Source organism: Populus euphratica, unplaced genomic scaffold, assembly GCF_000495115.2.
Source record: "Populus euphratica unplaced genomic scaffold, PopEup_1.0 scaffold290.1, whole genome shotgun sequence".
NCBI lineage: Eukaryota > Viridiplantae > Streptophyta > Magnoliopsida > Malpighiales > Salicaceae > Populus > Populus euphratica.
This window is the reverse complement of record NW_011500169.1, coordinates 7,897-33,079: the sequence shown is the minus strand read 5'-3', so window position 1 is coordinate 33,079 and position 25,183 is coordinate 7,897. Positions and strand designations below refer to the sequence as shown.

Below are 25,183 nucleotides of genomic sequence, written 5' to 3'. Positions count from 1 at the left end.
AAATGATGAGAATGAAGGTATTTGAAAACGTTCACTAATGATGAGAAAGTGGTTAGAAAACCTAAAAAAATATAGAATACTGGTGAATAGAATCCATGAGATCTTGATTGAATTCACAGAATAGAAAATCCAAAAGAAAGGGGCTTTGCTAAATAAAAATCTTGAAAAGACACACAGGTATTTAAAAAACAAGCAAAAGATTCTCCTACACCTTCGACAAACAAAAAAAAAATCATTAAGAAACTTGTAAATGAAATAGTAAAAGGCATTGATATTTTAATATTATTAGATAAAGAGATTTGAGGAAAGGAAAGTCGAGTAAATGTTCAATCAACGATTTAGAATGAAAAGAAAAACATAGAAATATTCTTTGTCTCAACTTCTAAAAGCAAAGGTCTTTGATAGCATAACATGTGCTAAAAGAATAACAAAAGAGGATGAAAGGACATAAATGAGTGAAAAGTAATTCAAGACCTAAAAAAACCTTCAAACACCATTTGAGCTTGTAAACTCTTTTTCGCTTAAAGCCATAAAACCCTGCCTTTATTATGTGCCTTAAAAGTCCATTCTACTCAATTAAGCAAGAAAGACTGATAAATAACACTCTTAAAATATAAGGAACCATTTATGAGTGTCATGATAAAGTGAATAACTATTCATGTTTATTCACGTTGAGAAAATCCAAACACAACACTTCAAACAAGAATTTGATCTTTTTTTAACACAATGCAAAATGGGCCATCTTTTAAACCAATCACCATAATAAAATATTTTTCTTCAAAGACTAATACAAATTATAAGAGTTGCATGGACATTGTTATTTTGACATGTCATTGAAAAATCTCAGGTTTTCAAAAAGATAGTAAATCTTGCAAAATCTTTATTAAGAAAAATACTCTAAAATAAAAATCAAAACGTTGTCATTAGTATTTGAAAAAAGCAATTGAAAAACATTGTTTTCATAAGATAAAGAGTTTTAATTCAATCCCAATTAGAAAAGGATATAATAGCATTTGCCACAACCTAAATGCACATAAAAGAAAAAGGCTATAAAGGTGGCTGGACATTCAAGATTTAAAAGTAACTGACATAAACTTGCTTGAGTAAACTGGGAGGGTAAGCTGGCAAGAGAAACCACTTCAGATATTACAACCCTCAGTAATTAAAAAAAGAAGAAGAGAGATTATAAAGAGGGGGCTATATTTTGAAAAACATGCAATACATATGGTTTAATCGCAACTTTGAAATGGTGTTAGTGCATGATTAACTAATCAAGAGAAAAGATAATGAAATCTGCATGGGTGAACAAAGCTGACAAATAGCAAAGACATCATATCCATAAGGTATGTATAACTAAGGCTATATGACAAGAGACTCGTTTTAAGAGTTTATCCTTATAGAGTATTTTGTTTTAAATGTTATTTTATAAATGTTATTCTAGAAAAGTTTTGGAAAGATTCAATGTAAATCCTACTTTATGGAATTAGAAAAGGGGTAGGTCACCTATGAAAATATGTGAATTTTTGAATTTAAAAATGGATAGGTTATCCATGAAAATAGATCAATTTTTAGGAAAGTATAGAGGCTTGTTGAAATTCTTTTTGGAATTTTAAAAAAAGTAGATCATATATGAAAATAGGCCAAGTGTTTAATTTTAAAATGGTTAGGTCCCTTGTGAAAATATATTAATTTTTTAAGTTTTAAAAGGGGTAGGTCAATCATAATAATAAAATTATTTTCTTAAAAATAAAAAAAGAAGTAAAGTCTTTTGAATTCCAAGGTTGGTGGATCATTCAATAAGTTTGATATATATATTTTCTTTACAAGCTTACTATGCAAAACCTTGATGAGATTTTGCTTTGTAAGCATTGTAAAGAGGAAAAATATATTGTTATCTACTTTTAACCCTATAAAAAAATAAAAAAAATATAAAAAAGAAAAATATAAAAAGAAAATCCAAAATATAAATGGATATACATGAAGAAAGCCTAAAACATTGTCCAAGTGGTGAAGGACCAAAATACAAGTGGAAAACCTGAAGGACCAAAATGTATAAGACTAATAAAATTTACAACCCAATTCTAATTGAAAAAAGGCCTTATTAGTGAAAATCTTTTTATTTGGGTTAAAGAACAAATTTAGATAGGTAAGAACTCAATGAGAATTTTGAAAGGCCTAATTAATTTTATTGAAGACTTTATTGCAAGAAAAATTGAGTTTTTAAAGTTAATTTAAGCTTCAATTAAAAGAAATTAAAGTTTAAGAGGCTTAATTACATAAATATTAAAGTTTGATGAAAAATTAGGGACTTGATTGGAGAAATTCAAAACCATGAATTAAATTGAAAAGGATGCATTAATACAGGTTGAAAATGATCAAATCAGCGACTAAATTGAATAAATTGATAGTTTATTGAGTAATTGAGGGTTAAAATACATAATTTCATAACAAATGACTAAAATAAAATTGGCAATCAACTTTAAAGTTGACAATTGAATTTGGTAGGAGTGAAATTATATGAAATTAAGAGTTTAGAATTAAATTGCAATTTATCAAAATCCTAAATCAAAATCCCTAATTTTTAGGGTTTATCCCAGACAAACGACACATCGCTCAACCACTGTGTATCTTCTTCTTTGGCAATTTTATTTAATCAAATAGGTGGCTTCAAGCGAATGAATATGGTGTTTCCGACAAATTTAGGAGTTATAACCATCACTATTCGATTGAGAAACACCCCCTCTACAAAGATTAGTTATTCTCATCAAATATTTGCATCCTATTTTCTCTAATGATCTCAACAACATCTTCTCCATAATCAGACTCACTACATTGACTAATTTTAGATTGATTGAGTTGGCACTTTCAAGTGAATGAATGTCAAGCTACAAGCTTTCAAATCGAGTAAGGTTTGATCCAAACAAAAGATGTGTACCTCCTCGAGCAACTTTAAGTGGTCTTCAACAATGATGATATCAAATTTGCTTTGAAGCCTCGAAAATAGGTAACTCAATCATCGATGATTGTGATACCCTTCAAAACCAATAATTGTTTTCATGTGCACACGTCAAACCTTCTTAGTGAATTCTTATCAAAGTTTGGTCATGTTCCTTTTAAGATCAAAAGGCTAGAAATAAGCTCATTGATCTTCAAGTTTGGAAAAACTACTAAAATCTCTAAACCAAGTTTGTTGCAAATCCATCATTATAAAAGCAATATAGATATAGAGTTTACAACTATAAAACATACCCAAAACTCTCTTAATTTGATCAAAAGGTCAAACTTTGATGAAGAATGAGCAACCTTTGATTGAATCCTAACTTCAAATCCTATAAATACCTAAAGAAAATCAATGTAGAGGAGCAATAATGAGGAGATAAAGAAGAGAGAGGAAGATAAGATAAAAGGAATTCCAAGTGTGTAGGTTTAAGAGCCTAGCACAAAGATTTCATTAACTCTGAAAGAAAATAACAAGCTTAGGAAAAAAAGAAAGCAACCATTGTTAAAGCTTGAAAGATTTATATAAAAAAAACTCTTATAATTTAACTATCTATGAGGTACACTTCTAGCTCTTTAGTGCATATTTTAATGGTATTTTGAACTTGTTTATGGTGCTACATTGTATTAATATTATATAATATATGAAATATTGTTTTTTTTACTTAATTTTGATTTGAGTTGTTTTTTCTTATTTAATGATATTTAGAAAATATTTTCATTTTTATTTTGTTAAAATAAAATAATTTTTATATTTTATTAAATATAATAGCAGGTGTTTGATGCATTTTACATGAAAATTGTTATATAATTCCACATACAGGGTAAATTGTTATATAATTTACATGATTGATTCTCTTTAATATCCACCAATCAAATTGTTAGAATTAATTAATTTGAAAGGGTTAATGAGGTTGATTGAATTAAATATGTATTTGGGGATTATAACTCTAGTTTAAAATATAATATGGTTTGGTATTGGCAATGAGATTACCGTCCTGGTTTGTCCAGTAATTGGTACACGCATTACTTATAATTAGAGAGTACTTTTGTCTTAATTATCATAAAAATGACATCTGGCCTATCACTATTGTTAAGGTAGTTGGAATGATATATGGTTATGATCAAGCTAAGAGAAGATAACATGAGCACATGTATTCTAAGAGAAAGTTAAGATTACGGTCCCAACTTCTACCCCATAGAGGAGTTCTCTTGAGAAGGTTTTGTCCAATTATGTAGGAAAGGCATTAATTGTTAGAGGTGCCAAAGAAAGGATGTATCATATATTATTTCTTAATTTTTTTTAGATTAACATTGATGTTCGGGCAATCTTGTGTGTATTATAATTAATCTTATGGATCCTAAAGTTAACAATCATGTGAGCTTTTAGTAGTTCTGAAATTTGTAGGACTTGAACTAGTGATCTCTAGAAAATAAACCCAGAGTGTGAGTAATTGAACTACACCCTTAAAAAATACATGTTGTTCCTTCTTGAAATATATCTCATGTTCATAAGTCATTGTTCCTTAGAGTTTTGTCCAGTCTCTTAGGAGACGTGGCATTAATAAAGCCATCCCCACACACCTACTACTAGACAAACTAGTCCCAGTTAGCTGGTGAGTTTCATATTAAAAAATTTAGGAGTTTTACAAAAAATTAAAATTCCCTTTTAGCTGATTTTTCATTTTCTTATTTCTTGGAACATGCTAACCCATTGAATTTAGGAAAAGGAAAATACTGCTCTGAGTTCTGTTGTCTAATTCTTCAATCAAAATAAGAAGGGTCCATTGGCATATACAAAAGATAACTTATTAGATATTTTATTGACAAAATATTAATGAGCTACATAATTAATCAATCAAGATGTTAATCCTAATTTTTAAATACAAACTAGCTAGTTAGTAATATTAGTCAAGTTATTTGCTAATCTCATAATCGAGGATAGGTAGCCTATCTGTAGGAGTGCATCCATCCCTATTAGTAGTTGTCAGCTTCTAATCCTATAATGAAAACCAATAGAATGAAGGATGATTTGGTGGTTATAATGAAATAATCTTTGTGATTTTGAACCAATAGGGTTTGAATATAGCTAGAATCAACTTAGTTTTTAGGCCTTATAAATGCAATAGTGTCTTCCTCAATCGGTAGCTGTACCAAATTAATTGAGCTGATAGGTTTGATTTTTGTTTAGGTTTAATTTTTGAAGATGGATCATGAGAGTTCAAATCGAACCAATCCATTTTTCATACGAGCAAATGTTGAGTTCTACGTGTGATTAGTGGAAGATCCATTATTAATTAAAAACCTTAAAGATGGATTCATAATCCAACAATAATTATTTTACTAAGGTTTGGATGTTCTGAAAACTATAGAAGCACCTCTATGAAGTAATAGTAGCAACAACTTTGAAACTAGTAGCAGCTCTAAACTGTAATAACAGTATCGACAAGAGACAACAAGAGTGACAACTTTGTCCATATGAGTTTTCTTCTTTCTTTCTTAAACTAAATGGCCTTTGTTCATGTCTTTTATGCTTGTTATATTTGAAGAAAACTTCGGGTTCAAATACTAAAAGCTATGTTTGCAAATCATGAAGTTAGTTTTGGAACCTACGGTAAAAACATTATAAGTGAGTTTTATTTTCCTTTCTTAGAATATGATTCATGAGTGTGGAAAATTTATGGTTTAAAGAGGATTTGATTATGCTTTCAATCTAGGTTTTGTTGCCTAAGAAGGAACTATTTAATCATGCATGAAATAAGGTTTGTTTTCTTTATTTGTTCATATGTATGAAGCCAATAACAAGCAAGCACTCTTATACTTTATTAAACTTAACATGTTGTTGCATCATGCATATTGTAAACAAAAAGAATAAGTTAATGAATTTTCATCAGGTGAGCACTTTTTAGAAATTAATTGTGAAACAATCTAGATCAATATATCTTCTATTTTTAGGAAAAGATGTTAATTTTTTTTTTAAATGGATAAATTAACGTCTCTTATTTATTAGGGACAAACATTTAATTTTTTGAATAAATTAATCGACAAGTCTTTTATTTATATGGACCGACATCAAATTTTTTGTAAAAGGTCATATCAACAAATTTTCTATTTTTAGGAATCAATGTCAATTTTTCATAAAAATCCAAATTGACAAGTTTTATAGTTTTTTTAAAATGTACATCAAATTTTATGAGTGGCTAAATCAAGGAGTCTTCTATTTTTAGAGATGAACGTCAAATTTTTCATCAATGGTTTTAACTAATGAACCTTCTATTTTTCAGAAACGAATGTTAAATTCTACATATTGCCTAATTAATAAATCTTCTATTTTTAGAGACAAATGTTGAAAAATTTCTAGTTTAAATAACTTTCGAATAAGCTTAAAAACAATACAAACAAATAACAACATGTAAAAAATAAATTTACGTAAGCTTAAAAACAATACAAACAAATAACATGTAAAAAATAAATTTACAAAAAAATACATGGCAGAGATAACCTTTATTTGAAAGAATACAGTAAGGATGATGTCGATCTTTTATTAAACATAATTAACTCTTTACTTGAATATATGGAATAGGTGCTCACTTTAGAATTTCTATTTTTTTCTTTTAATTACTAGGTGGCGATTCTATTTCATTTTCCCTTTAACATGGGAGGTCTTAATAGTCATGACATATACACAATTATCATTAAAGATTTTGTCCAATTAAAGCATTTTGGCATAATTTGTTACCATTGATGTCATAAACAACATCGATTTGATATATATAAATTTGATTAGTTAGGATTTATATTAAAATTATTGACTAATTATTGTAATTGGAAATGTTGTGTAAATGAAATAATTAAGTATGAATTGATGCAATTAGGTATGATTTGTTGTAATTAATGTTATATATCTAATCAATTAGGGTTTACATTCAAATTTGAGACTAATTGCTACAAATGAGAATGTTTTTTTCTTAAAGTAATTATGTATGTATTGATGGATTTGATGTTATCAATGACATCAATTTGGTATATATTTTATCAATTAATGTTTTACGTTGAAGATTTTGACTAATTGTTGTAATTGAGAATATCATTTAGTTGAAGCAATTAGGTATAAATTGATATGATTTGATATGATTTATTGTAATTGATGCTATAAATAATATTAATTTGGTATGAAATTGATCAATTAAGGTTTACATTACAGTTTATGACTACCTGCTATAATAAGAATGTTGTTTTACATAATATTTCTTCTAATATGCTATTATTACATAAATATACTAGGTCTATTGTTATTGAGATGAACAATAATATGACTTAAAATGGACCAATTAATGTGGTTAGAAGTGCTAGTTTCACATATCACTAACTAAAATTAAATAAGTTATAGATAGAGGAATTAGGTGGAACTATAATGATGTTAAAATTAAACAAAATATGTACTTGAAGGATGCTTATTAAGGAATATTTTATTTAGTATTTTACCATACCCATTTCTTGTAATGTGAGTTCAAAGATTATGGTAGAATTATTCATCTAAAATGGATCGAAAATTATTGAGTTGTACTAAAATAGTTAACCTAAATAAGTACACTTCTTTTTTACTATGAAATATGAGTATCCCCAGGTTCTGATCCTTATTTTACTCAAAGAAGTATGCGAGCATCATAATTGGGTGGTTCGCATAGGATAATTAGGGGTGGAGTTAACTTTTCATTAATACTATAATTTATAAGATTAATTAATCCAAGTATGTATTACTATGTAAATATTTGCATTGATTATGATTTTCAACCTAATGAAAATACAAATGATGGTATTTTGGGTTTAGTTGAGACTTCAAGTGAAAATGGAATGATAAGATTTCTATTCCTAAATTTGATGATGATGATAATGATGTTGAATTTGATGATATGATTTGCAATTACTAGGGTATTAGTCATATAAAGCTAGTAGGATGTGCTAAGTTGGTTAGTGGACAAGCTTTTAGTATACTTTATTTAATTAATGCAATTATATGATGACACATTGTACATATGTTAGAATACTAAGTTTAATATTAATTAATTACAATACATCACGCATCATAATGCGAAAAGATGCTTACATGGGATGTACCATAAAAATTTGTATTTGTTTAAGATATCAAAGTTAACTGGTCCTCACATATGTATTATGTATTTGTTAGAAAAGATCATTGATAACTTCATTTAAAATTTATTCCATTAGTGGTTACTATTTTTATGACACCTAGGATTACTATAAAAATTGTTTCCATTTGAGTAAAAATAATAATAAAAAAATAATTTGGGTTCACTATTTTGGATGTGTCTTGTATTTATAAAAAAAACTAAGACATAGAGCTATACATTTACTAAAGTAATTAAAACTCAGTTCTTCCATTAAAGCATCCAAAAATACTCGTTATTACAACATGTAAAATTATCCAGTATGGTTCCAATTCGACCCACCCTTAGATTTTAATTCTTATATAGAGTTTTATAGCTTCAATTTATATAAGGTTAGTAACCCCTAGATATAACTTCTATGAAGAATCTTATCCCAAATTCTATCATTTCCATGCCCTAATCTCGTTTGGAAATTAGGTGATGAAACTTTCTAGTGTTTATCTTTGGATTTTACAAATAATTAAGCATTTCTATTTGTCTTCCCATCATTCAAACAAGTAGTGCCATTTCATATATGTTGTACTATCATTAATTTTATCCTTTTAAGAACTAATTAATCCAATTCATATTTTATTTAAAATAGATAAAAATATTTGAATTTATAAACATTATAGAATATTTTATTTAAAATAGATAAAAATATTTTAATGAATTTATAAACATTATAGCAATTCATATATAAACTATATTTCACAATTATAATAATAATTACATTTATTTTCAATTTATTTCATCCTTAGCGAGTCTTAAATTCTCTTAAAGATAGTATTTTTTTTTTATTGTACCTACTTTATATTTTATTATTTTGTTATTAAGTTTGAGTTTGTGATTTTGAATTTGAATCTAGGTTCAATATTTAGGATATGTGATTTTAGATGGGATTTAAGTTTTTCAATTTAAGGACGGGTTTTGGATTTTGGGTTCACTTTTGAAGTTTGGTTTATTAGAAACGAAAAGAAGGGAAATGAAATAATGTGAACTATGGTTTATGTAAATACTAGTGAGACACGATATCGTAAAGCGCCCATGGCCTAATGGATAAGGCGCTTGACTTCTAATCAAGCGATTGTGGGTTCGAGTCCCACTGGGCGTGCACCTTTTATGGCACAACTTTATTCTAGTGGGAAGGGGCTCGTGAGAAGGTGATTTTATTTTATTTTGTTTTTAGTACTCACTAGAAAAAGGTCACGAGTTGACGAGTTGAGAGATTACTAGAGAGGCTCCTCAATATTCTATTCTTTTATTAAAAAAAAAAAAGATTTCTCGATATCTCCAGATAATATGGAATTTTCTCATTTATCTAAAAGAATTAGCAAAATTTACTTTTCATAAGATATATTTGATTTCCTTTATTTTTGGAGGTTTAGACTAATTATTAAATGAGTTTGCTTCCTATTTTATAATACAGAATAGAAAGTTCGCAAGAAATATAATTTACATGAATATATGAGTTCATATATTATATAAATATTATATTTGGATATGCACATGGACGTAATCTCAATATGTTAATAAAAAAATATATAAATTATTTCTCAGAGTATTTTAAGAGTAGTTTTAACTTGAAAAAACCATTAAATTTACATCATATTGCTGGCTTTAATCCCTTTTTTGGGTATTGTTCTTGCTTCTAGATATCAGGCAGTTTGGTAAGGTGAAATGTCATTAATCACTGGTTTTAATGCTTTATGATTTTGGGGCTTAATCTCACATGAGGGAAGAGGTTTTCTTGTCAGCTAATACGAGACTTATTGAAACATTTTTTGGTTTTTGTTTGTTGAAAATAACCCCCCTTTATGCTACAAGCCACCATTATCATAACCCTACTTTTGCCTATATATATATATATATATATATGATATTTAGAGTTGGAATTTGATTGATTAGAGCCTTAATTGCTTCATTATCACTCTCTGCTTTTTCAATAATAGAAGAGACAAACCTAACACTTGATTAAGCCCAAATCATCATCGAAGTCTTGCTCGATCAGAAGTACTTTTTGAAAACAATGGAATGAAAACAAAATTGGCAACGTGTAAGTTCCACTAAAGGCACAATTCTTTATTCATCTAATCATTTTCCAAACCATTAAAATAAGCTAAATATCATTGCAAAAACAGTCTAGAGGCGTGTTCAAAAACATTATTTGCTTCAATATTGTGATGATGATTTTATCTTTTCACCAAAAACATTTAACATTTGTTCTTAAAGAAATTAAAGTTTTTTTATAAGATTTATTAGTTATTATCAAATTGATTGAGTTAAAATAAATGATTTTTTATTTTAATCATACATTTGAAAACAAAAAAATAAAAATAAAACTACCAATAAGCAGTATTTTTGTATTATAATGTCAATTTAAGAGCAATCAAACCATTAAAATAAGCTAAATATCATTGCAAAAACAGTCTAGAGGCGTGTTCAAAAACATTATTTGCTTCAATATTGTGATGATGATTTTATCTTTTCACCAAAAACATTTAACATTTGTTCTTAAAGAAATTGAAGTTTTTTTTTATAGGATTTATTAGTTATTATCAAATTGATTGAGTTAAAATAAATGATTTTTTATTTTAATCATACATTTGAAAACAAAAAAATAAAAATAAAACTACCAATAAGCAGTATTTTTGTATTATAATGTCAATTTAAAAGCAATTTGATATTTGACTAAATAAAAAAATAAAAAAATATTAAAAAGCATAATGAAAATTATAAAACACCCTTAAAAGAAAAAAACGTATAACTAGTGTCAATGAACATTTTTATATTTTAACAATGGTTTTTTGTTATGTAATTTAATATTTGAACAAATATAAAAATAATACAAAAAAAAAATTTGGGTGTATATGACATATTCACTATCAAATAGAAGGTGTATGCAGTGTCTCCCGATATCTAAAAATACTATTTTGTCATGTTGTCGGATACTTTACCATGCAGTATTTTTGTATTATAATGTCAATTTAAAAGCAATTTGATATTTGACTAAATAAAAAAATAAAAAAATATTAAAAAGCATAATGAAAATTATAAAACACCCTTAAAAGAAAAACATGTATAACTATTGTCAATGAACATTTTTATATTTTAACAATGGTTTTTTGTTATGTAATTTAATATTTGAATAAATATAAAAATAATACAAAAAAAAAATTGGGTGTATATGGCACACTCATTATCAAATAGAAGGTGTGTACAGTGTCTCCCAATGTTTAAAAATGCTATTTTATCGTATTGTCGGACACTTTACCATGTCTTTTTCTTGGTAGAGCGGCACATATCAATTGTGATTGCCTAATTTATCACTAGTATATTTTCTTTTTTGTTCCTCTAAAAATAACAGTTTGACTCTTTTTGTAGTTAGTATTTTAACTTCAATACTTCTTTTTTTATTATAATTTTTTTTTGTTGGTTTTTTAGTAGAAGTTTTATTTGTTTTTAATTTTCTTATTTCATCTGAATTGGCCATATATTATTTTTTTCAATTTGACTCTCATTTTTTTGGGCCTTCTATTGAATTGATTTTTCTTTTCAATTATACTTTTTAATAATTTTTTTAGTTTTTAATTTCAATTTAAATCCTCATTCTTTTTATTATTTTTTTGTTATTCTTATTTCATCTGAATTGGCCATATATTTTTTTTTTATTTGGCTCTCATTCCTTTGATTATTTTTTAGGCCTTCTGTTGAATTGATTTTTCTTTTGAATTATACTTTTTAATAATTTTTTTAGTTTGTAATTTCAATTTAAATCCTCATTCTTTTTATTATTTTTTTGTTATTTTCAATTTCACCCTTCAATCAAAAATAGAATTTATTTATATTTGAATTTTGATCTCTATTTTTTTAATTGTTATTTTTTATTGTAGATTCTTTTATGTAATTAATATTCTTTTTACAAGTTAATCCTTCAACATTTAATTGGTTGAGAAATGAGTTTTGTAATTTTTTTAGATAGAGTGTTTATGATGTAATATCCAAGATCATGCATTTAAAAAATTAATGCAAATTGACATTATTTTTTTGAATGCTTTTTTATTTTCTTTTTAGTCTAGCAATTTTCTAATCTTATAATTTAAGTTTTAAATTTGCTAAATTAACTTAAATTAATTACAAGTTTTTCCTACGCAAAAACAATAGCCCAGTTTAATGAAGATGTGGTTCCCAAATTTATTTACTCTTTTAGATATAGAATTAAGGGCATGCTCATAAAGAGATATTTTCTTAGTTTAATGTATAGAGAAATATCGAGTTTTTTTGGTGGGTCTCCTCACTATTGTCCATACATGACAGGACCGCATGACTTATAATTTATTTCTTTTGGAAGAACATGGAGGTGGTGTTTTATTCCTATCCTCCTACCTTATCTACTGACGCCTTTCCTGATTCATGAATCTCGTTCCTCTTCTATAATTAACTTTAAATTTGATTAAAGGACTCTCATACAGGAATTTTTTTCATGATGAGTAAAGAAATCAAATTAGAGTAAGGCTATTAATCCCTGTTCCACATGGCTCCTTTTGCAGTATTTTTGGAGAGATTTTGATTTTATATATATATATATATGGGATTTACTGAGATTTCTCCTTGTTTAGTTATCCAGTTTCGATTTAGCTCCTTCCATGCTGCAAAATAAAACATCAAGATGATCTCCAACGCTGGACAAGAGGCTCAATCAAAGGGAGCCAACAATAAAATAGTTGTTGGTATCCTTAATAACACAGTGATTTTTTGGTTCACCTTCCTTCCATCATACTAAGAAAAATGGAGAATTGGCATTCATGTATCCCAATAAATTACAGGAATGGATGCGACAATCATGCATAATCCTAGATTTAAAACTTGATAATTAAAACTCACGAACCATTATATTTATATAAGTCCCTTTACTTTTCAAATAATTCAATGTAATCCAGAAAAATATAATTATTTGTTGACATTTAGATTGTTGATTTTGAAAACTTTTTTTCTTAAAAAATTAAAATTTTACTTTAAAAAAACCAAAAATCGTTACTATAATTTCAAACAATCACTATATGAATTTCCAGGAACCGCCCACCAAAGGGATCATGGAAATTGTTCATTCTTGGAACCAAAGGTGGAACCTTAGTGGGAAGGTTGTCGATGCGCGAAAAGAGGCTCGTTCAGCTAGCTAAACGAAAACCTTATTTCTCTTGCTTTTCGTGAGAAAAGTGGATGCAGCATATGCTCGTGAAAACATTCAATACGTATGATAACCATCAGTTATGGCACTCGCTTCATCAGAATTCTGAGAAATTGAATGGTTGTCATATTTGTAACCAGCACCATCCTGCTCTTTCCTCCACTTTGATTTCCTCAGATGGTGTCCAACCAACTTAACCCCAAGACAAATGAAAGCTGATCCTAGAGTACCAGCGACAATGGAAATTAGAGCCTCAAATGTCCAAACATTCCCATGACTATCTGGCATAATCACCCATATTGCTGCAATGTAAGCGGCAGCCATGAATGACACTGCCACCCACATGCCCTTGTGAGCAACCACCAATAGCTTCATTAGCGGCTTTCTTCGGAAGGGGATGATGCTAACTAGAACTGTTACAATGCATAAGGATGTGAACAAGGCAATGTTGTTGGTGATTGAAAAAACCTTAAAAGCTGATGTCCTGCCTGCTGTTGATTTTCCTTTCAATGGCCCATCCTGGTAGACACCACCTGGAGGATTGGTGCCTGCTGTAAAAGTCACCGTAGCAATCATAATAGCGATTACTGTGAGTGTGTTCCTTGCATTCTGTAGTGCCTCAGTGTATGCCCTGTGTTGCTTCCTTTGATGGCGCTTGTGAACTTTCATTAGCTTTTTCCTGCGTATTATGTTTTCATGCCTGAAGGAATGCCTGTAAAGTGAGGAGCCTTTTGTTTCGTCTGACAAGTATTCTGATTGAGTTAGATCATTATCATTGTTAACATGAAGCTGAAGAGATTCACCACTTGCATCGGTTCTCGTGATTAATTCGGGCATACTCGTTGTGACTGGGATGTTTTCCGCAGCATGTGCTTGAGAAAGTTGGTGTCTTTCAGATCCACAACCAAGCTGCAGCTGCAGGTCAAATTCTCGCTCTAGTGCATCTCTGGGGCTTTCAGAATTTTGTGACCAAAAAAGACCAGTACCTAATTTTCCACCAGCTTTCTTCAACATGTCTCTAAGATCCTGGATTTCTAAACTGCTTCCAGCATGGTTTAGGATGTCAAGCGCTGTATGTCCTCTATTATTTAGATGATTGATGTCCACTTTTCTTTCATTGATGATACTGCCTGCTAACTGGAATGAGCTCAAACAAATTACGTTATACTATACCAATCATCAGAGGGCAGGAGGTGTACATGATACTATAATGATGCATAATTAAAGTTTGTGCTTCTATTGTGCCCAGAAAGAACACACACACACACACACACACACACACACACACACACACACACACACACACACACACACACACACACACACACACACACACACACACACACACACACACACACACACACACACACACACACACACACACACACACACACACACACACACACACACACACACACACACACAGATCCATACATGATAGAGTCCTCCGGAGATTGCAATGTGCAGAATGGTGTTGCCAAATTGATCTGGTTGTTGGAATAGATTGGTATCACTGAACACATGTTCCAAGCACATGAAGGCACTGTGAGCATTGAATCTTACGAGAAGATGAAATACATTGTCTCCATCGGTTGTGAGACAATCAAAAGATGTTGGAGCCATAGCCAGAAATTCTTCAAGGATTGTGCCATTGCCATGAATTGCTGCCAAGTGCAATGGTTTGAAACCCTTGTTATTATATATCAGAGTAAGGTCCAAGTCATGCCTTAGAAGTAATTTTGTTATCTCCAAGTGACCATTTTTACAAGCATAGTGCAGAGGATTACATCCGTCACTGTCAATCTTCTGGGCCATAATTGGGCACGCTTGTAATAACATCTTCACTATATCTGCATCAGCACACCCGTGATCGATTATTACATAAATTGAACATGATACAGCTTATCTGTATAAAATGAAAAGAAGAAGAAGAAGAAGCTTAAACAGTAACCAACCAATTTCAATGTACTAGTAATTAAGCGTGTTAAAAGGTAAATATGCTTATCTATTGACAAGCGAAATAGGCACATACCTGTATGGCCTTTTGATGCAGCCACATGTAGAGATGTCAGACCAAGAGGATTAATATCATATTCTAACCTCAGAAACAATGGCTGATTCAACAAAACCTTGACTACTTTGAGATGCCCATTACTGCAAGCGATGAGTAATGGAGACTGATTTTCCATGTTAAACTTGCTGGCCACCCATGGACTTGTCTGTAATAGCAGCAATACAATCTTTGATTTTCCTTCGCGACAGGCTTCATGCAGAGGAGTCTCCAGCATCTTGTTCTCAGCTTCTACCATGTTTGGCCGCAACTTAATGATTTCCATCACCAAGTCAACATGTCCAAATTTTGAAGCAAGGTGAAGCACTGTGTTGGAGGCAGTGCTGGTTCTTTGGTCAAGAATTGCTTCATTTTGTAGAACTAAACTGTTAAATGCATGAATATCATTGGATAAAACTGCTCTGTAAAGTGCTGGATCCATCTCCTTGAGCTTGTAATTTTCTTAGAGAAAGCAAAAGACTGCACTTACAGGAAATATTATTCGGTGCAAGAATATCTTTGGGAAAAAATGACAGTAATTAAATAAACATGTAGAAAGAAACAACCAAGAAAGTGAGGGAACGAGTCTTGTTCCCTTTATGTTCCTACTTTTCCAGCGGGACATTGACTTTGTCAACCATACCAGTTTCCTCGACACATTTGCCATCTTCCCAGAATCTTCTTCAAGGAAGATATAATGTTGCAAAATGCATCCTCTAGCACAAAAAAAAAAAAAAAAGCTCCTCGAAGCTCTAAAATTTTACTTACGGTCGTGAAGCTGAAAAGTTGTGAATGAATTTTATAAACAATTAATATCTCATATGAAAAATAACAAAAAAAAAGAAGTTAAATGGGAACTAAAACCGACATAGGTAATGAAAATTAAACCAAATACAATTATAAAACATAACTATGAAATAAATAAATAAATAAAGAAAAAAAATCTCAAACAATAGTTGAATCAAAAGTTGTGTTTATTTTCTTCAAAAAATTTATTTAACGTGGTTTATAAAGAAGGGTGAATTTTCCTACTTTGAAAATGGTTTTGTATATTCAAAGAAATGTTATATTTTTGTAATTTTTATATAATTAGGTGTAATTATATTTTGACGAAATTGAATAATGATGACATCATTTAAAAAACACCTTATTTTACATAAATGACTATTAAAATATTTAAAATTATTTTAAAATTTTAGGTCATTATATTGACACATGAGCAATTAATCATATATGTGTTATGAAAGAAATGTTCTTTGAACTTGATGAAAAATACATCGGCAACATCACATTGAGTGATCTCTCTTAAATACCAATTGAAAGTAGAGACAAAGTTTTTATTAAACTAAAAAATGGTGAGCATAAATTTATTTAAGTAGTTTATTATATATTAGATATAAAGAATTATATTTAGAGTTTAGAAAAATTTCTTGAGAAGGGATTTGCAATGCAAATAAGAAACAAAAATCTTAGCATATTTGATGAAGAGGGAATGATTATTACTTTTATAAAAATACCAAAGAATAAAATGTTTTCACTAAATCTAAATATCTATCAATCAAAATGTTTTAGGATCAAAGTCAGTAATGTTTCAACTTTTTGGCATCTTTGATATGAGTAGTTAAATTATCAAGATTTAATAATATTAGAGAAGAATAAGATGGTTACTAGAACGACAAAGTTAGATCACACAAATAGATTATGTGGGATATATGTCATGGGAAAGCAATATATAAAGTCTTTTCTAAGAAAAAGTTCAATAGCAGCACAACCTCTTGATTTTGTGCACTTGGACATATATGGTCTCATTCAACCTACTTTAATTGGTGGCTATATGTATTTTTTTATTTTTATAGATGATTACAATGGTAAAATATGAGTGTATCTATTAAAATAAAAGAAGAAAGTAATGAATAGATCTAAGGATTTTAGAAATTTAGTAAAAAAACAAAGTGGATGTAAGTTAAATGTTTAAGAGTAAAATGGGGTAAAAAGTACATATCATATGGATTTGATGATTATTGTAAAGAAAATAACATATAATATTAATCAACTATAACTTAAACACCTCAACAAAGTCGAGTGTTTGAAAGGAAGAATATAATCATTCTAGTATGGTTAAGTGTATGCTAAAAACAAAAAACAAAAAAGGTATTTTAAAGAATTTTTAAACATGTAAGTGGTTTATATTGTTTATTTATTGAGCATATTTCTTATAAAAAGACTTTAGAAGATCAAACTATAAGAAGCAATTAATCCTCTGAGGATTTTTTGTTAGTATAGCGTACTCCAAAATCCAATAAGAGAAGAGAATTAAGCTTAAATAAAAAAAGCATAAGTGTATTCTATTGTGGTATGATGATAATTCATGTGGTTATAATCTATATAATCCAATTATTAAGATGGTGGTAATGTTAAAAGATGTGCATTTTAATGAAGAGCAAATGTAGGACTAGAACATTGAAAATCAAGCATAACAATTGATTATATAAGAAGAACAAATACCAAAGCATGAAAAAGAATTCTAGGTAGCACTATCATCACCTCCTCAAGCTAATAGTCCAGTTGGTTCTTCAAAATCAGTTACGAGAAATATAAGAATCATATATAAGTGATATATGATGCCACAAAAAGAATTAATCTTGATAATGCTAGCATGTTTTGTTTGTTTACAATTAATGATTTTATTACATTTAAAGAAACTTCTTACTAAGCTAAATGAAAAAAAGCACTGAATAAAGAGTCAGTGCTATTAATAAAAAAAAGTACTTGAAAGCTAACATCACTTTATGAAGGATACAAAATAATAGAAGTAAAATGGATCTTTAAAACTAAAAGAAATACAACAGAAAAGGTTAAGAAATATAAAGTTAGATTGGTAGCAAAAGGAAACAAACAATATAATATGATTAATTATAAAAAATCATTTTTACTTTAGTTATAATAATGGAAACTATAAAATTGTTTATCTTAATGGCAGCACATAAAGATTATTCAAGATGTATGTTAAGTTTTTTTTTCTCAAATAAAATCTTGAAGATGAAGTCTATGTAGAGCAAACACCTAGATATGTTATTGAAAAAGAAGAAAAAAAATGTGCAAGCTAAAGAAAACTTTTTATAGGCCTAAACAAGTATTAAAAGCATAAAATTATAAGATTTATGATTATTTTACAAAAAATGCTTTTGTTAGATGTCTGTTTAAGTATGTCTTTTATGTGAAGAACAACTCACAAGGTAGTATGATGTTTATTTGTTTATATATGGATGACTTAATTTTTACAGGTGATGATTCATCATGATTGAAGAATTCAAGCAATTTATGGTAAAGAAATTTGAAATGACAGACTTAGGTCTTATGACCTACTTCCTAGGAATTAAAGTGAAATAATTTAATAATGAAAATTTTCTTTCATAAACTAAATATGTTGAACATATCTTGAATAAATTTGTTATATAAGATTTTCAACATATAGATATACTAGTTGAGTGTTGAATTAAGCTAACAAGAGAATAAGAATAAGCATTAATGAATCCAACTTATTACAAGAGCCTTATAGAGTATTTATAATACTTAATATGTACTAGACCTAATATTTTATTTGGAGTTGGATTGGTTAGCAAGTTCATGGAGAATCCAAGGAATTCACATTTGAAGGCATAAAAAAGAATTTTTTATTTTATCAAACGATCTTTCAATCATCATTTTTTTTATTCATCTTCATAAAATTTCAATATCAGTGGTTATAATGAAAATTACTAGGATGAAAATCTTAAAGATAAGAAAAGCATAACTGGTTTTATGTTTTATTTTAGAGAAGCTATTTTTACTTAGTCTTCCAAGAAACAACCTATTGGTGCATTATCAATATGTGAAGTAGATTACATTGCTATATCTTTTTTTTATGTATATCATGCAATGTGGTTGAGAAAAAGTACTAGAAGAGTGACAATAATAGTAAGAAACAACAAAAATGTATATTGATAACAAGTCTACAATTGCATTAGCAGAAACTCAAGTTCATCATTAATAATCAAAGCATAATGATACTTGTTTCAATTTCATAAGAGAGCAAGTGGAAAGAAAATGAGTATATATTTTTACAAAATCACTTAAGGTAGACATGTTTTGACACCTGGAGTCTTCTGGAGTTGATTTGTTTAAGAACAAGTAGTGTGTGTGTGTGTGTACATAGACACATACAAAATCATTTAAGGCAGAAGTATTTTGGCAGTTGTAGAAGAAGCTTAGAGTTATGGTGTTTGAAAAAACAAGTTTAGAGGAAAAGAATATTAAATGTTAAAATTATTTTGTACAAAACTAAGAATTAAGAAGTTAGAGCTAAAATAATTTAGTCAAGTATATTATTTAAGTTCTTTGAGATTTTTAAAAAATATTACTAAATATCTATACAAAAGTAAATGTACTTTTAATATAAGTGTGAGAGCTAATAACAACAATTATAAATTTTTATAACTCTCGCTATCATTTAACTGTAAAAGAGACACTTTGTTTCTAGTTCCAGTGATTTTGTTTCCAATAGTAGGATTTATTGACCAATTAATATAAATCACCAATCCAAAAAATTATTACTCTTCTAAAGTTGTTGGTTATTGGTTCTTTTTTGGTGACGTTATTAATGTTATTATTTTATTGAAGTCCTCTGCTTCTATTGTCTTTAATTTCTATTGATTAATTAACTGTTTTTTAAAATAAGTAGTTTTTTCATTGATATGTTCTAATTTTAGACTGTATACATTCTTCCTTTATTGTTTCATTATCTTTTTTTTTCTTTTCTATAAAGTCCAAGGGCTATTACTCTTATTGTTTCAACTCCCATTATATTTACCTCCTTTGTGGTTCATCTTTGCTTCAAGTTAACTAATTTAGGATCATTGTTTTTATACTTGTAATCTATAAAAACAAATCTATTTTTTATTAATTATTTCATAGGGAACCAACTACAAACATTTATCTTACCTTTTGCTAACAACATATTTTGAACTTACTTCAACCATAAGAAAGCTTTTCCTTATAATCTGATCTCAATCAATTGTCTTATCTTCTTATCTAATAATTTTAAATATTCTATAAATTTATCACAATTAGTAAATTGGTCCATGAATTTCTCGACACTCAAATCTCCATTGAAAGTTGTAACATAAATCTTCAAACAAAATTCATTCACCTTATAAGAACATCTTTCATTATCAGCCCTTCCATAATAGGTAAAAATTTTGCAACCTTCATCAATCTCATCATTTATGTTTTGCCACCTTGCTATTTAAAAATGTTGAACAAAAGATAAATGATAATAACTTATTTGTTCATATGCCTTGTATAAAATATCTTTGTAATCATCCATTACAAACTTTAAAATTAATAATTCTCACAAAATTTGCTGTGATAAAATTTTAGGCATGCCAATATAAATTTTATCATATCTTAAGTATAATACCATCAATCTTCAATATTATAAGTTTATGTCTCGTAAGAAATACCTTCTTATAATAACGAATATTTTTAGTTGAAAGCATACTTCCAATTCTTATAGTTATCTAACAAAGGAATTTCATCACAATATAAAACTTGTTAATAAAAAAGTTAACTACGAAAATGTCCTTAATGCTTTGCCTAATGTAAACATCACTCTTTATATAATCATGTTTGCTTATATAGGTTTGCCTTAAGGTAAGTCTTTAAACACATTTATCTTCTTGTCATGTTATCTATTTGTGCCTCTCTTTAATAGTTGACCCAGCTAATCAAATCTCTATAATTGGATTTTTTATGTTGCCTTTTGAGCCCTTGTTTGCCCTAAATAACCTCTACTATTACATCATAGGGTGTTATGATGTTGTCAGTATCTCCATTTGTTAAAGAAGCCAACCTATTTTGATACTAACTAACGCAACGTAGAGTGATAAGAAATTATGGTTTTTTAAACTCTGAAATTTTATAATTCTAAACTAAAAGGTTTTGAATAAATTTTATGAATAATCAATCTTTTTTATGAAAACAAAAACACTTAAACCTAAGTAATGAAAATGAAACCCTAGAAAAGAAATCCTAAAATATCTAGGAAAAAATAGCTTTCTTGAACAACATATTCTAAGCAAAATTTGAATATTTTTTCCAAGCTTAGATAGCGATATCTAAATAATACTACAAGGAACAAGGCATTTAGAACATGCTAGCCAAATTTTAATCCAATACAATAATTAGATCAAAAGCTATACATGTTATTGCCAAAAAAACCCCTTTTGGCTCATTCAAACTTCTTCTTGGACTTAAGGCTTTTCAATCTATTTCTTGTGTCCTCTTCTAATCATGATACTTGTTTGCACCAAATAAATTTCGATAGTAGGGTTTTTTACATTAGCTCTCAAGCTTTTATAATATCTTTGATGACTTCTATTTTTGTGTCTTAGGATAGCATGATGTTGCTATTGTCTTCATCTATCAAACAAGCCAACTTGCTCTAATATTAATTGACACAACGTATAATGAGAAGAAATCAAGATTCCTCAAACCCTAAAATTTACAACTTTAAACTATAGAGAAAGAAATTATAAACTAAATTTTTTTAATTAAAATTAATGAATAATTAATCACATAAAAAACAACTCATAAAATGATTTAAATAGAACTTATAATGAAACCTAAACCAAACAAAATTCTAAAACCTAATGATAGAGGAAAGAAATCCTAAAACAACAAATATAAAAAATATTACAAAATATTTTCTAGGCAAAATTTAGGCTGGTTTTCAAACTAAAATGAAATTAAATATGACCTTTAAAATGTATCTAATAGTTGAATTGAAATTCATACCCGTTTTCATTATAAAAATCATTTAACATATTTTAACTTTTTTTTGGACTTGTTGATACATACCACACAGGTGTTAGGAAAGGGATTCGTTTGTTTTTATTTAACCCCTTTTTTTAGGGGGTGTAATTGAACATTATTATATTAGTCCAAAGAACAAGAAACCATTTTGTCTGCACCATTTACTGTTAATGCTGGGAAAAGGATGTTTCTTGGCTTGTGTCTGCACTCTAAAGCCAGCGATCTCATGGCCGTAAAAGCGTATTGCAGTCAAGCATGGATGCCCAAAGGAATGTTCAATTTTTCACTTAACCTTGTAATGTGATTTATTTTGATGTAATTTTAAGACCACGGCTTCCAAACTATCATTATCTTTTTGTCGATCATCCAAATTGACGAAAGCATTCTTATTTTCTAGGACACCCCTCCATTCCAAATCCAATTTGCAATGTTTATAATGCTTTTTGTTACTTTTCTTAAAAACTGACAGAACGAAGAGGATTATATTCTTCTGCAAGTGTCCCCAGCAATTGGGACAAGCCAAATACAAGTTCTATTTTCATGCACCAAAGGCTTTAAGCATACAGCCATTGCTTGAACATTTTTAGATACAATGAAAATATCGAAAACGAACTAAATCACAATGAATGGAGTTAATTAGAAACTAATCAAATGCGTGAAATTCAATAACAATAGCATGTCTTGAAAATAATCAAAGTACAGCTCCTAGCATATTAAATCCAACATTGTCCAATATGCAACGAATGAATCAAAAGACAAACGCTCAAACACATGACTACAACAGCTGAAATCATATATTAAAGCAAGAAAACCAACCTATAGATAATAATAATAATAGCTGAGAAGGAAATTAAATAGGTTATGGTGAACACCATAACAAAGCAATCAATGTGCCCATAAGAAGCGTTGACAATGAACCAAGTGTCACTGAGACAAATACTCCTGAACTTGGTTGTGGGGATGGTGCTAGCTGCCCAGCTGGTGGAGTTGCAGTAAGAGGAGAATGGTGGTGCAGACCCATCACTTCAATTAGCAAACGCTGGCCACCCATGCAGTGATTTGGGGTTCCACTGATGTAGTAGAAAGGCCCTGGCCTGTCAAGCTTGAACACGCCATGACCATTGTTGAAGGCAACGATAGGTTTGCTACCGTCACAGTGATAGTAACCCCACTTGTCTACTTCAATGACTGAATCATTCTTATACTCGAACGCTGCAAAGAAGCAAACAACGAACGTATCAGAAATCTGACAATTTAAAAGCTGCTGGCTGCACAAAAAGAAAACTTTGTTTTAGCTGGTACTCGTTTTCTTGCGAGGACACCTGTGGTCATAAATCATTCCTTGCTGGTTTCAGAGATATGACATTTACATATAGGACACAACCATTTTTCCATGTTTACTTTCATAAGCAAGTAGAACAACAGCATCTTCTTTTTTTCATGACGAAAGAAAATTTTACATTGCAAGACTGAGTATAATGTCTTTGTTTTTTCCCCTCGATAACCACTAACCTAAAAAAGAGGCAACCTAAAGAAGTTGCATGGTCTTCCCATTTCTATCAATGGTTTAACTAACTCAACTTTATGCATCATTTGCAGCGAACAAAAAATGAAAGAAACTTTATAATTCCATAAACGTTATCATTAACATTGCATATAATTGTTTTATAAACTGCATTCTACCATATACACATCGATAAACTGAAAACGGTTGCCCACTTTGTGAAGTATTTTATAACCAGAGAACATGTTGCGAGGGAGGGAGATAGTGTGGCAGATTTTTTAGCTAAGGAGAGTTTAGGGAGAGATGATGCTTTCATTGCTTGGTTGTAAATTTTCACTCTTTTACTTGCTTCTGTCAGAAACAAGCTGCCAGAGCTTTTAATAGATATATTCTCGTCATTCATCAAAAACAAAACTTGGTTGTAGAAGTAGAAAAAAAAATCATAAGGAAAATATATACCCAAAATTAATCTAGCTAAAAGGTGATGAGCTAACTGTAATAAACTCACAGAGAGAATCTCCAACTTGGAATCTGTTCCTTGTAGCCCACTGAGTGTACACGGCAGAGCTGTTCTGTCCAGGTTCTTGCCATCCTAACTCATCCCCAACTTTGAACACCTTTTCTGCATTTAACAAACCAGTAGTAATGATAAAACAAGTGCAAAAGAAAACCGCAAAAGATGCCATTTTAGTGATCTTCATTGTTCTCTGTGTATCTGGCTAGATGGAGAGAGAGATATATGACCAAAAGTTAGCTTGCTATGATATAACGGACGTGGGTTCCTGCAGTATATATAGCTGCATTGTTGCGAGTAGTAGTGGGTAGTTAATTTTAACTCGAAACGTGGGGGTTTCCATTAATCAAGTAATGGATCATTATGGGGATACTCGTGAGTGGATTTGTGACCGTTATGATTTGAAGAAATCCAGAATTCATTGACTCTTTCAAAACATGACTTTGCTGGGAGTTTTTACAGCAACTTCTTCAAATTTAATAATATCATAATAAACATTAATTTAAAACTTTCTATCGTGTAAATAAGTAGAATGGAATTAATTGAAATTAAGTTCTTGGCCACTTATGCTATTAATTACCGACGCAACAAGTTGATCGAGCTTATATGTTAAGGTGTCCTTTGCTTTTTGATTGATCCAGAAGCTAATTTAATGTTTTATTTTTAAAAAAATTTATTAAAATAATAAAAAATAAATCTTATAAATTAAAAATTTGAATAAAAATAAAATTAAAAAAATATTATTTCATAAATTATTTCAAATAAAATAAATAATAATCAAAATAATAGAGATCAAATCTAAAAAATAAAAGATAAAAGATAAAAAAATTAAAATAATAATATTAATATTTCATAAATTATTTCAAATAAAATAAATAACAATTAAAAGAATGAGCATCAAATTTAATAG

The 25,183-nt window shown here is 29.0% G+C and overlaps 2 protein-coding genes and 1 non-coding gene across 3 annotated transcripts; 1 reads left to right on the top strand and 2 right to left on the bottom strand.

Annotated features, from left to right (window-relative positions):
• The first annotated feature begins 9,206 nt into the window (after positions 1-9,206).
• Positions 9,207-9,279, top strand: TRNAR-UCU (transfer RNA arginine (anticodon UCU)). The gene has a single exon. It is a non-coding gene; the product is annotated as a tRNA-Arg (tRNA).
• A 3,965-nt stretch (positions 9,280-13,244) lies between these two features.
• LOC105111302 (Ankyrin repeat family protein) lies at positions 13,245-15,927 on the bottom strand. The gene is made up of 3 exons (XM_011006610.1): positions 15,386-15,927; positions 14,788-15,203; positions 13,245-14,490 (listed from the first exon to the last, which is right to left on the bottom strand). The coding sequence occupies exons 1-3, from the start codon at positions 15,843-15,845 to the stop codon at positions 13,411-13,413; spliced, it is 1,956 nt and encodes a 651-aa protein (XP_011004912.1). The 5' UTR covers positions 15,846-15,927; the 3' UTR covers positions 13,245-13,410.
• Positions 15,928-22,896: 6,969 nt separating this feature from the next.
• On the bottom strand, positions 22,897-24,530 carry LOC105111301 (mavicyanin-like). The gene is made up of 2 exons (XM_011006608.1): positions 24,268-24,530; positions 22,897-23,467 (listed from the first exon to the last, which is right to left on the bottom strand). Exons 1-2 carry the CDS (start codon positions 24,458-24,460, stop codon positions 23,115-23,117), a joined length of 546 nt encoding a protein of 181 aa, XP_011004910.1. The 5' UTR covers positions 24,461-24,530; the 3' UTR covers positions 22,897-23,114.
• Between the last annotated feature and the right edge of the window lie 653 nt (positions 24,531-25,183).

What these genes read in the sequence shown, in the direction of transcription:
- LOC105111302 (XM_011006610.1), bottom strand. Translation starts at nt 15,845, where the DNA reads ATGGATCCAGCACTTTACAGAGCAGTTTTATCCAATGATATTCATGCA. An exon ending in TGCATCAAAAGGCCATACAG is followed by an intron (nt 15,204 to 15,385) that starts GTATGTGCCTAT and finishes GTGCTGATGCAG; the next exon opens with ATATAGTGAAGATGTTATTA. An exon ending in TCTCCGGAGGACTCTATCAT is followed by an intron (nt 14,491 to 14,787) that starts GTATGGATCTGT and finishes AGCTCATTCCAG; the next exon opens with TTAGCAGGCAGTATCATCAA.
- LOC105111301 (XM_011006608.1), bottom strand. Translation starts at nt 24,460, where the DNA reads ATGAAGATCACTAAAATGGCATCTTTTGCGGTTTTCTTTTGCACTTGT. An exon ending in CCAAGTTGGAGATTCTCTCT is followed by an intron (nt 23,468 to 24,267) that starts GTGAGTTTATTA and finishes GCTTCTTTGCAG; the next exon opens with CGTTCGAGTATAAGAATGAT.